This window comes from Mesocricetus auratus, unplaced genomic scaffold, assembly GCF_017639785.1.
Source record: "Mesocricetus auratus isolate SY011 unplaced genomic scaffold, BCM_Maur_2.0 Super-Scaffold_100676, whole genome shotgun sequence".
Lineage (NCBI taxonomy): Eukaryota > Metazoa > Chordata > Mammalia > Rodentia > Cricetidae > Mesocricetus > Mesocricetus auratus.
The window spans coordinates 58,685,205-58,697,779 of NW_024429266.1; the positions used below are offsets into that span (position 1 = coordinate 58,685,205).

Consider the following 12,575-nt stretch of genomic DNA (forward strand, 5'->3'; position numbering starts at 1 on the left):
GTCAAAGGGGGGCAACTGGTTTAGAATGGAAATATTTGGCAATGTTAATGTCTTATGTCCTTGGAAGAGAATCCTTTTGGTTGGAGTGGGTCTGAACTCCTCAGGGTTTCTATGCTGTTTGGATTTTGTGTTGCTTATGATTATGAAAAGGAAAGAAAAATTCTGTCATCAAATTCCAATCACCCTTCTAACTTAGGGGAAATGGTTGGCAGATAAGAAAATAAATAATTGCAACACATGATCAAGAATGAGTGTTGGTGAGGAAGGCGATTAGGTAAACACCACTGCCCCAGTTCGTTAATCATTCACTGGGACAGAGGAGAGTTTCTCCTTGTCTATCTTTATTTACCTGCCTCTGGCCAGCCACCTGTGTGGGTGGAATCCAAGGACCACCTGTGTGGGGAGAATCCAGGAACTTTTTGGTGGAGCGATTACTGGCCACCTTTAGGATATTAAGATCAACTGTCATCTTGGGAGAAACTAGTACAGTAAAGATCAAGGCACCATCACCGAGTCATTTCCTCTGCTACTGCAGGTCAGTGAGCTACTGATCACTTGGGTGGGGGAAGGGGGTGTTATGACCATCAAGCCCTTTAGGATATGTACCTCTGTGTTCTATTTTTTTGAGATTGTAATTTACTTACATTTTCCCCTTTCCCTTTCTTCCCCTCAAGTTCTCCCATACACCCATTCTTGCTCTCTTTTAAATTATGACTTTTTTTCCATTAATAGTGGTTACATGAATGTATTCCTAAATATAACCTGTTCAGCCCATATAATGTTACTTGGATGTATGTTTTCAGGGCTGTACATTTGGCACTGGACAACCAATTGTGGTTTTTCCCTGGAGACTACCATCTCTCTCACTCCCAGTCTTCCTAAGTTGCCTGTAGTTCTTTGTGCAGAATTAAGGCCTCATGGGCTTTCCCCATTTAGTTTTGTATATGCATTGATGTTCTTGTTTAGCTCATGTTTGGGAGGTCATGTTGGTGAGATTTTACTGGTATAGCTTCTGATGTTACTAGTTACAATCTCACAGTAAACGCCTTGATCCCTTGGCTCTTATAATTTTTCTGTCCCCTCTTCTGTAATGTTCTTCTTAGGTACAGAAGTGTTTTGTAGATGTATCCATTGGCACTGGGCTACATAACTCTACATTTTGATTTGTTATGGTTTTCTGTGGTAGTCTCCATCTGTGCAAAGAGAAGTTTCCTTTATGAGTGGTGAAGACTATACTTATCTGTGGATATAAGGGCAAATGTTTATAGATTATTATCACAGATTATGCTGATGTAGTAAATTAGTGGTTATAGATTCTCTGTTAATAACTGTGACTTCACTAAATTGAGTAAATAGTTAGCTAGGTTTACAGTACCAGACATGGTTTCCTGTCTTGTTGAATGGGTCCTGAGTCCAATTAGAGGTATGTGTGCCACTACTTCATGCTTAGGATTAGCGTACTATGTTGGTTGTTGATGTGGTTCATAGACCTCATAGCTAGGTAGGGCTGTTGGTTGCCGCCTTCTTTTGCAAGTTTTCATGGTGCCTTCTAGTACCACAAAAACTACTCCTCAGGAAGGAGGTATTCAAATCAGCTCTAGCTCAGGAATCTCTGGTCCCTATTTCTAAAATTCATGGTGTCTTCAGCAATAGGGACTTACCTTCCTCTTCTAGGGGTTAACCAAGGGCAAAGCCATAGGCTTTATTGTAAAGAGAAGCCTTTTCCTTGAGAGAAGCCTTCCCTCCAGCCTGATTCCAGAGCCACATCAGTCCCAAATAACACACAAGAGGCTACATTAATTATGAAGCTGTTGGCCTTGCTTGTTTCTTACTGGCTAGCTCTGACTTAAGTATTTATCCCATAATTGTTAATCTAAGTATTTCTCTTACCAGAGAACTTTCTGGGCTTCTTATCCCTATGGCAGTTACATCTTGACTCTCTGTGTTTCTCCTTCCCAGCATCCTCCTGGACTCCTAGTCCCACCTATCTTAGTTCCCTATTGGCCAACAGTGCTTTATTGACATATACACAAGACTTCCCCAACACTTTATGGTTTGGAAGTCTCTTTGACAGCCCTGGCCAAAAACTCAAAAAAGGTCTTCTTGTGTCTGTTGTTTTTTTGTTGGTGGTCTTTGGGTCTTGGAGGAAGCACAGTCATCCCAATGAGTAAAGTTCATTAAAACCATATTTGTATAAGTTAAGTTCTAGTACAGTGCTTGTCTAGCATGCAGAAGGTCTTGGATTCAATCCTCAATACCACAAGAAAGAAACTAAGCAAATATAAAAGCAAACTAGCAAACCAAAACAAAAAACACCAAAATCTTAACACTTTGCTAGGTGGTAGTGGTTGTGCATGCCTTTAATCCCAGCATTCAGAAGGCAGAGGCAGGTGGATCTCTGAGTCTGAGATCAGCCTGGTTTACAGAATGAGTTCCAGGACAGCCAGAGCTACACAGAGAAACCCTGTTTCAAAAAAATAAACCAAACCAAAATAAGAAACAAACTGTAATTGTATATTTATACATGGAATTATGTGTATTGTGTGTTTTTTAAAAGGTAAAAAGAGTTGTGTATGGAAGACACATTTCCTTAGAGTCATCTACCACCTCTGGCTCCTACAATCTTTCCACCCTTCTTCCTCATAGATCCGAGGCCTTGAGGGGAGGGGTTTGATGGAGACATCCCATTTAGGACTGAGTGCTCCACAGTCTCTCACTTTCTACACATTGTCCAGTTTTGGGTATCTGTGTTAATTCCAATCTACTGCATGAAGGCACTTTTCCGATGAGGACTGAGTGAGGCACTAATCTATGGGTATATTTAATACCACTAAGAGTTATTTTATTGTTATGTTCACTTAGCAGAATAATAATAATAGGTTTTCTTTTAGGTTCATGATCTATCTAATCCCAGGTTCTGGCCAGTTTTAGCAGCATCATGCTTGGGTTCCATCTCATGGAGTGAGCCCTAAGTCCAGCTTTAAAGAGTGGTTTTTACTCCCGTAACATTTGTGTCACCATTGCATCAGTATATTCTGCAGATTTCTCTTGTAGGGTTCAGAGTTTGCATCTGGGTGATACTGATGATCATTTTTTTCTCCTCCAGTCATGTGCAGAGTACCTTATAGTGCCATGAATGCTAGTCAGTAAGAGTGAAGCTCTTGATAGGCATTAGCTCAGTTTTTCTGTATGATGACCTAAGTATTGCTGTTATCAGAAATGGGACCTTACCATCAGGTCTTAGAAATAGCCTGTGATATTTGGTGGCAAAAGATTTCTTGTTGGGGCATTGTCTCACCCATTATATAGTGACTCTATTTAAATTCCTTTCTTAAATGTATATATTTTAGGAAGCTTCTACAGTAACATGTTTCCATATGATTTTTCAAATGGCCTTTAATATTAGTTGTCACTCCCCATATTCCCTCCTTTACATGTAAGTAACGTTCTTAATTGGTCTAAGTAATAAAAACCTGGAGTTAAATATAGAGGAAAATGCTGAAAGATCAGAGAGAGGAAGGAGCAAGCCACAGCCACACCTTACCTCCTTAGTGTCTCAGCAGACAAGAGAGCGAGCTCCTGTTTCTCACTGCTTATATCCTGTTTACACCCAACTACTTCACTTCCTGGCTGTCTGTATAGCCCTCCAGACGTCTGTGGTTAGCTAGTGGCAAGCTCCATTCTCTGACCTTCAGACAAGCAAAATATCGCCATATTTACCCTGCTCTCCCATTCCCCTTCTCATTTAGTCCTCCTATTCCAGTTTTCCCTTTGTCTGTCCATAATACTATGTTGCATAGGTTTGAACAGGGTGTTGATAGCACAGGCACTAAGACCAACAGTTAGTAAATGGGACCTCATGAGACTAGAAGCTTCTACATAGCAAAGGACACCATCATCTGGGCAAAGCAGCAGCTACAGAATGAAGACGAAAACATTCTCTTTCAGGGATTTTTGCTAGTTACACATCTGGTGGAAAGCTAGTATATAGACTGTATAAAGACTTAAAAAAAAGTCCTGAATGTCAAAAGATCAAACACAAATAGTTGAGAAATACTTAAAGAAATGTTCACCATCTTTAACCATTAATAAATGGAAATGAAAACAACTTTGAGGTTTCATCCAGTCAGGATGACCAAGATCAATAAACAAATGGCAACACATACTAGGGAAGATGATGGGAACAGGAAACATTTATTCATTGCTGGTGGGAGTACAAACTGATATAGTTGTTATGGAAATCAAGAGCCTTCATCCAGTAGCTGTTGGAAGCAGAAGCAGACACCCACAGCTAAACACTGAGCTGAACTCCTGGAATCCAGTTGCTTTAAGACAGGTAGATTAAACATTGCTTATTAAATTCAGGTTTCTGGCAGAACAAGCGTGGGTAAAGCTGCAGCAAGGCTATGTGCCCCACAAAAGTTCCACATGGGAGAGATGCTGTGGCCTGGCCCTTCTCTAGGCTCTGGAGAGTCTCTGACACAACTTTGTTCCAAATGACCGTCATTGCTGCTCTCTGGGTTGCTGTGTTTGGTGAGTAGGAGACAAAAAAATCCAGATGGACAACAAAGAGTTACTTACAATACTTTAAAAATGAGATAGTTTAGCTAGTGGAAGTGTAGTTTAAGCAGCAAAGGATTTTTTTGGCCAGTTGGAGTTGGAGCAGTTTCCTAGGTGGTTCACCTAGAATTTCTTACCTAAGTTTCCAAAGCAACCTGCTTCCCAGCTGGGGTTTGAAATAAACTTATATTGTCTTATAGCAACTAAACATATTTCATGGCCTGGGGGTTGGTCTGGGATGGAGAAGTGAAGAGCATCCTTCTGCTGGGGCTCATAAGGGGCAGCTTAGTTTTGTCTATTCATCTGTAATACGAACAGTAGGTTTAAGATTTCTATATCTCAAGAATTCTATGCTTTCTCTTCCATATAGCCCAGGCTGGACTGAATGCATAATCTTTCTTACAGATCACCATGTCTGGCTTATGTCAATTCAAATGAAGCAACATGTTTCTGTTAAGGCAAATTATAGGAATTTTTGGCTTTACATAGATGCTCTCTGAGCAGAGATGGATAATAGAGGCCGATGAAATTCATGACTGACTTCCTTTTTAGAAAAAATATTTTATATAGTACAGAAGAGATTAAAATGTATGCCTTTTGTCATGATTGTCATTATGCACTTCTCTCAGGAACTTATAGCACAGGAGAATAGTACATTAATGATTTTTCTTGATTAGAGGAGAAAAGAACTGTTCTCCCTCTACAATTATAGATGCTGTCTTAGGGTGTAACATTTGGTGTTGCTGTCCTCTCTGTGTCTAGGTAAATGTGGTCCACCACCTGATTTACCTGGTGCCTTGCTAGTAAGTGAGACAAACCAGACAGACTTCGAAAGCAAAACTGTCTTGAAATACAGTTGCCGCCCTGGCTACAGTAGGGCATCTTCAAGCCAGACTGTTTATTGTACATCTTGGGGGAATTGGCACATTACTATCTCCTGTGTTAGTAAGTACCGACATTTCTTTTTCTCACCTGTGCACTTATGAGTTTCAGAACGTTGTCTTAGGTTATACTGAATTCATCAACTAGCAATCTGAATGTATACATGTATGAATCTTCTAAAAAGCAGAATAAAACAGAGCAGAAAATTGCAATGCAGAAACATAGCTAATTGCAATGAAGAAAGCTATACTGTGCTGGCTACTTTTATGTTGACACAAGCTAGAGTCATCAGAGAGGAGGGAACCTCTGTTGAGAAAATGTTTCCATAAGATCAGGCTGTATGCAAGTCTGTAGGGTATCTTATTAATTAGTGATTGATGGGGGGAGGGCCCAGTTCATTGTGGGTGGTTCCATTCCTGGGCAGGTGGTCCTGAGTTCTAAAAGAAAGCAGACTGACCAACCCAGGAGAAGCAAGACAGTAACCAGCATCCTCCATGGCCACTGCATCAGCTCCTGCCTCCAGGTTCCTGCCCTGTTTGAGTTCTTGTCCTGACTTTTTTTGATGATGAACTGTGATGTGTATAAACTAAATAATCCCTTCCCTCCGCAAGTTGCTTTGGTCATGGTGTTTCATCACAGCAATAGTAGCCCTAACTAAGTTATCAATAATTCACCAGGTACTTCTTGTTTTTTGGGGGGGGGGTTTATGAAACAGGGTTTCTCTGTATTGTTTTGGAGGCTGTCGGACCAGCCCGGCCTCGAATTCACAGAGATCCGCCTGCCTCTGCCTCCCGAGTGCTGGGATTAAAGGCGTGCACCACCACTGCCCGGCCACCTGGTACTTCTTTAAATAAATATTGGGATTAAGACCTGGTGTGAGATAGTGAATACCTTCATTCCAACACATGGGAAGCAGAGGCAAGCAAGAGCCTCTGTGAGTTAGAGGCTAGCCTGGTCTATATAGCGATTTCCAGGCCTGCCAGGGCTTGTCTCTAAAACAAAACAAAAAAAGAGAAAAGAAAGAAAAATTGGGCCTAGTAGAATGGTTTAGCAGGTGAAGGTGACCTGAGGCCATCCCTGAAACTTGTGTAAAGGTGGAAGGAGAGAACCGACCCTCCAGAGTTGTCTTCTGAGATCCACATGCATGCTGTAGCCACCTCTCAAACAGCAACAACAACAATGAAAATGGTAATGATAATAATAATGATAAAATATCCTGGGGTTAAAAGGCCAGAAAGTAGCAATCTTACCTCAAATACATGGTGAGCATTTATATGTGGAATTTTGAATTTTTTAAAAAAGACATGCATATGCATACATACATATGCATGCATACATACATACATACAAACATGCATACATACATACATACATTGGGGGAAGGAAGGTAACCACAATAGCTAGTGAATATGATTAAAATACACTGTCATACCTATATAAAAGTGTCATAATGAAACCCACTATTTTGTATACTAATTTAAAAATTAAATAGAATCATGCAGAAACCAAAATGTCTTGCGGATTTGGAAGAGCATCTAATTCACTGTGAGCAGGGAATATATTCTGTACTGTCCCCCAACAGTAATGACACAGGGTCTTTCTCTTTTTTGTTTCTTTTTATAATCAAGAAAAGGATTCTTGCTAAAATACAGCAGGATAATAAAAAAGAGATCAAGATTTGTGTGAGTTTTCCCTCCAGAACAGAAATTCAGTGAGTCAGATTCAGAGATAAACGTGACTCTTAAGCATGTAGGTCTTTCTGAATGTGGAGAAAGATCTTACAGATCTGTAAGTTTCTAATGGCAGTAACCGTGAATGGTGGGATCACTTACCATCATCTAATTTTTTTTCTAGAAAAATCATGCAGGAATCCAGGAGACTTACAAAATGGACAGGTGGAAGTCAAGACAGATTTCTCTTTGGGATCACAGATAGAATTCAGCTGCTCAGAAGGGTGAGTGTGAGGTAATTTAGAATTCCCCGTTAACTTTAAAAAAACAACTACTTTCAAACTTTAAGGTGATATAAAGAGTATCTATTAAAAAGGATCGCTTCACCCTGTCTCCATGTACCCTACTCCTTCCTGTGCTAAGGAATTTACTTTTATCAGTTTCTTTCGTGTCTTTGTAGTGTTCCCTCATTCAAATACAAGTCAAGAAATTAGCACGTTTTCCTATTTCCCCTTTCTGATAACAAATTTAGTTCCTGTTTAGGCCTTTTATGTAGGGAGGTTGGAAGGGGAAATAGCAATGCATATGATCATATTTCATTGTATGCAATACATGTATGAAATTCTCAAGAATAGTTAATGTAAAAAAAATAACCCTGAGTCCTGATGGGTTTAATGATGCAAACTTTTAGTCTTAGAAGGCAGAGACAGGCAGATTTCTGTGAACTTAGGTGGGTGTCAGGAAGCATACTCCAGTCCTATGAAAGGGGCCTTAATCGCTGGGCCATGGCTTCAGCCCTCTTACTTGTTCTAATGGGAGCAGTCAGTCTAATTTTTCACTGCCAATGAACAAATTTGATAGGTACATTAATTTAAATATGTAGATCACTTGTAACATCCACTTGAAATGCATTTTGAAATAGTCTTCTACTGCAATGTATGAAGACTTTTTAAAAATTGAATTAATTTTTAAAGTTAGCATACCTCCGGAGTAATGGATTCCATCTTGACATTTTTGTACATTTGTATCACTGTACTTTTTGATTTTTAATGTTTAATGTACAAAGAAATGGATTCATTATGGCATCTTTAAACGTGTGTCATTATACTTTGTCCCTGTCTCCCCTAAACCTTCCACTACAACTCTTTAGCTGAGAAAACGTCATTTCTTCATTTTTATATCTGTTTGTCACCTTTATACAATTTTATTTAAAGAGGGAATTCATTAAAATTTTTGACCTTCTATTATCTAGATATGTCTTAATCGGCTCATCCACTAGTTATTGTGAGATCCAAAGTAAAGGAGTTGCCTGGAGTGATCCTCTCCCAGAATGTGAAAGTAAGTAAAGAATCTTTTTGACGTGGCTATAAATATAACTGTCTTAGGGAATGAGTTTGTGTGTTCTTCCTGACACTTATGCCCTCCACATGTATTTGCAAAAATTTTATCGTTGTTATGATGCCCATCCCTGAACGTTTCTTTCTCTTTCACGAATTTCTCAGTTGTCAAGTGTGCGTCCCCTCCAGACATCAGCAATGGGAAGCACATTGGTGGAGATGAAGACATCTACACATATGGCTCCTCCGTCACCTATAGGTGTGATCCCAACTTCTCACTCCTTGGCAGTCCCTCCATTACCTGCACTGTAGTGAACAAAACAGTAGGTGTTTGGAGCCCCAGCCCTCCTACCTGTGAAAGTAAGTCCCAGTGATATTTTCTATTGTTCACTCAACATTTTGCTTAAAAGAAAAAAAAAGAAGATGAATTCATTGTGGGAAGAACAATTTAAAGATAAGCGAGTGTGTATGTGCATCTATTATTTGGCTAAGAGATACTCAATTCATTAGAGTGGCAAACAACACCATAGTTCATCTATAATCTGTTCTAAGATGTTGACCACACTAATGCCCATAGGGTAACTCAGCTGTAGAAATAGATATTCTTTCAAGATTGTACCTACTCTGCTGCTGCCTCCAAGGTCATATAGTCCTGTGACAAAAGGGACTTTACTTCCTAGCTGGCCCCATCTGCCTGTCTCATCAAAATCCACAACTGGACCTGAGGTTTATGAGGGTTTTTGGCTTGTCTTGAGAGTCAGACTTCCTGACTTTATGTCTGCCTTACCTTTTGGGTGCCTTCTGCTCCCCAACTCCACAGGGAACTGAGGAGCTGAGGCTGTGTTAGGGTTACTTCTCTGTGTCAAGGGTCTTCTCTGCAACTCCCTACCCCCGATATTTTCAGGCACCCTTTTCAATTACCTTGTGGATTTCTAAAGCCCTTTTTCTATTTCTAAATAAAGTCTTATTCTTCACTGGCTTTTTCAGAGGTATCCCCTAGTCTTCTTCAGTAAAATTCCTATTACTACTTATGTCAGTGCTTCAAGATATATTTTTTATTGTGATGCCATTCTTATGGGTCTTATGCACATTCAGCTGGAACCCTTCTACTAAACTTTATCCCCAGATCTCAAAATCTCAAATCATATGTCTCTCTCTCTCTCTCTCTCTCTCTCTCTCTCTCTCTCTCTCTCTCTCTCTCTGTGTGTGTGTGTATTCATGTCCACATACGTACATGCACAGGTGCATGAATGCCATGACATGTATGTAGAGGTCAGAGGACAACCTTGGAGGTTAGTACTGACCTTTGACCTTGAGGCAGGCCTCCTTCTACCCTGAGGCAGGGTGCCACTGTGAGTACCACCCAAGGCCTGGGATTAAAGGTGCACACTACCATGTCTGGCTTTGCTTCTATGCTGCATGCACAAAGGTAACTGTCCTTCCAGCATTAGGGGAGTCTCCTGTATTCTCATAGGATCACTGAAATCACAGGTGTATGCTACCATGCTGGATTTTTATGTGGGTTCTGGGGATTCGAACTTAGGTCCTTGTGTGTACTTTATCCACTGAGCCATCACCACAGTACCCTTTAACTTTTAAAATCTACTTGTCTTTTCTCATACTTATTTAGAAATCAGCTGTCCTCAGCCAAGTGTTTCACATGGAATAATTACTTCTGGATTTAGAACTATCTATAAATACAAAGACTCTGTTATATTTGCCTGCCAGAAAGGGTCCATCCTCAGAGGCGAAAATATAATCTATTGTGGAGCTGATGGCAACTGGAATCCTTCTCTTCCCATTTGTGAGCTCAGTAAGTATGGACCATGAAGGAGTTTCATTGTTTGGCAGCTAAAGATACCCAGGTATATTTTGTGGACATACTTTCACATCTAGATTCTGAATCACAAAAATTTAAATTTGGATTTTAATTTTTATCTTTCTTTCCTTACCTCCCTTCTTCCCTCCCTCCCTCCCTCCCTCCCTCCCTCCCTCCCTCCCTCCCTCCCTCCCTCCCTCCCTCTCTCTCTCTCTCTCTCTCTCTCTCTCTCTCTCTCTCTCTCTCTCTTTCTTTCTTTTTGGTTTTTTGAAACAGGGTTTCTCTGTACAACTGTCCTGGAATTCGCTCTGTAGACCAGGTGGGCCTCAAACTCACAGAGACCCACTTGCTTCTGTCTCCCAAGTGCTGGGATTAAAGGCATGTGCCACACCACCAGCTACCTTGTTTTCTTGTTGGAATGAAGGATGACTTTAGTACTCCTTGCAAAGTCGTCCATCATACACAATTATTCACTCCAGTCCTAAGGAGAAGCATTGATGTTGTAGACATAGAAGATCAGTATACTTACGTCATTAATTTTGGGCAGTTAATAGATAATTGTCTAACAAAATAATTTTTGGAAGTCAGGTAATAAAATGTCCTTTTATAATTTGTACAAAAGTATTATATGGACTAGACACTCTAAAACAAGTAACTTGTTGATCTTTTTAAAGTTGTACTGTTAAGTTGGAACTAGTCTTGGTTCATAAAAAGAGTTAAAGCAATCAATGAATTGTGGGCAGTATAATTACCCTAATTTGGCAGATGAGGAAACGTTTTCAGAAGGTAAGTGACTTCTCATGGTCACATGGCTGCTATGGGGAGGAGGCCTCTGGTGCCTTATATTTTTAGTTTTACACTCATGAAGTATCATGTGTCTTTATCTTGGGGACTTCTGTAACAGTAGTACTAGTGGTGGAGCAGATTCTGTGAAACTGACCAGAACAAGAAACTATTCAGTGTGTCTTGGAGAGTCCTTAAAGGAGTTACAACAATTTAGAAGCATGCATTTGTTCGGTAAATCCATGGATACTTGATAGAAATGGTGAGAGGCCACTGTATTACGCTAGCATCAACACTAACTCATTGGGACCTGTTTCTGTGAATTCATAAATGGCAGCTCCCATCTGCTGTTGGGTGACAGATATGCTTGGGATAGGCTGTTATTGAACAGGGTGACTTTTCTAATGCGCCATGTTATGAAAAGGTTATATTAGGCAGATGTCAGCAGCCAGACATCAGGTCTGCTCCTCCATCCACCTTCCATTGCATAAGATGGAGAAGCCAGGTGAGACAGCTGCAGCAATTGTGTCCTCCTGCTTCTGAACAGATCTGTCTTAGAAGAGAAATGGTCTAGTGGGTTGCCCAACAAACTGTCACCCCCAGTTTCTCTGTTTTATGGGCTTGAAAATGAGCAAATATTGACAGGTTTCATTCTCTTGACTCTGGGCTGTAGACTATGTGTACTTGGTGGTGGGTACAGCTGGATGCAGGACTCCTTATTGATACACCCATTCTCCAATTCCACTGCCCCTACACTACAGAAAGGATTCTGATGAAGGAATTGACTTATTCTCTACAGTTCCCGTCAATAGCACAAGACAACCACATTATAGTAATTAAGCCGGTCTCAGAAAGACAAACATCATATCTTTTCCTCTCATTTCTGGTTTCTAGGTCATGTATCATTACATAAAACCTTGTATGAGCATATGCTGTAAAGGTAGAAATAGGGGACAAAGCAGACTAACAGGAGAGGTAGGGATGAGAAAAGAGAAAAGGGGTATGAAGGGATCTGCTCACCATATGTACTATACACTTGTATGAACAGTATGGCTAGATAACATACACAACAAAACCAAATAAAAAAGACTATTCTAGAGTAGATTTAGAATAAGCTTCAGAGACTTTGAACATCCTATACCCCTGACTTTAATTGGGCCTGACTATGAAGTAATATATGCCCCCAGAAACAACACTGGAGCAATCAGATAATATCGAAGGCTAGCCATTATACATACTACTACAGAGGTAGATCAACTAAAAGTGCAAGAGGAGAATCAAAGAGAACCCAGGGTTTTATACATGGTAGGCAAGCACTTTTATTGCTGAGTTATACACTCTGTCATAGACTCTTCATTTCTTCCTATAGATCCCAGCTAATATTGTCAAATACATCTTTTTCTATAGCTGTCACACTGAGCACAGTTATTTTTATTTTTATATCATGCTCCTTAAATCAGTTATATAGAAGAAATGGGTTTTATCTGACTCTTTGTATCCAGTTTCCACATCCAGGAATTCAAT

General features: G+C 40.1%; 1 protein-coding gene across 1 annotated transcript in view; it reads left to right on the plus strand.

Annotated features, from left to right (window-relative positions):
• The first annotated feature begins 319 nt into the window (after positions 1-319).
• The window catches only part of C4bpa (complement component 4 binding protein alpha), a 34,637-nt gene continuing 22,381 nt past the window's right edge, over positions 320-12,575 (plus strand). The window contains exons 1-7 of the mRNA XM_005079894.4: positions 320-535; positions 4,366-4,533; positions 5,323-5,505; positions 7,297-7,396; positions 8,365-8,450; positions 8,615-8,809; positions 10,080-10,262. Coding sequence (XP_005079951.1) covers positions 4,407-4,533; positions 5,323-5,505; positions 7,297-7,396; positions 8,365-8,450; positions 8,615-8,809; positions 10,080-10,262 — 874 coding nt within the window. The 5' untranslated portion in view covers positions 320-535; positions 4,366-4,406. The remainder of the gene's footprint in view (positions 536-4,365; positions 4,534-5,322; positions 5,506-7,296; positions 7,397-8,364; positions 8,451-8,614; positions 8,810-10,079; positions 10,263-12,575) is intronic.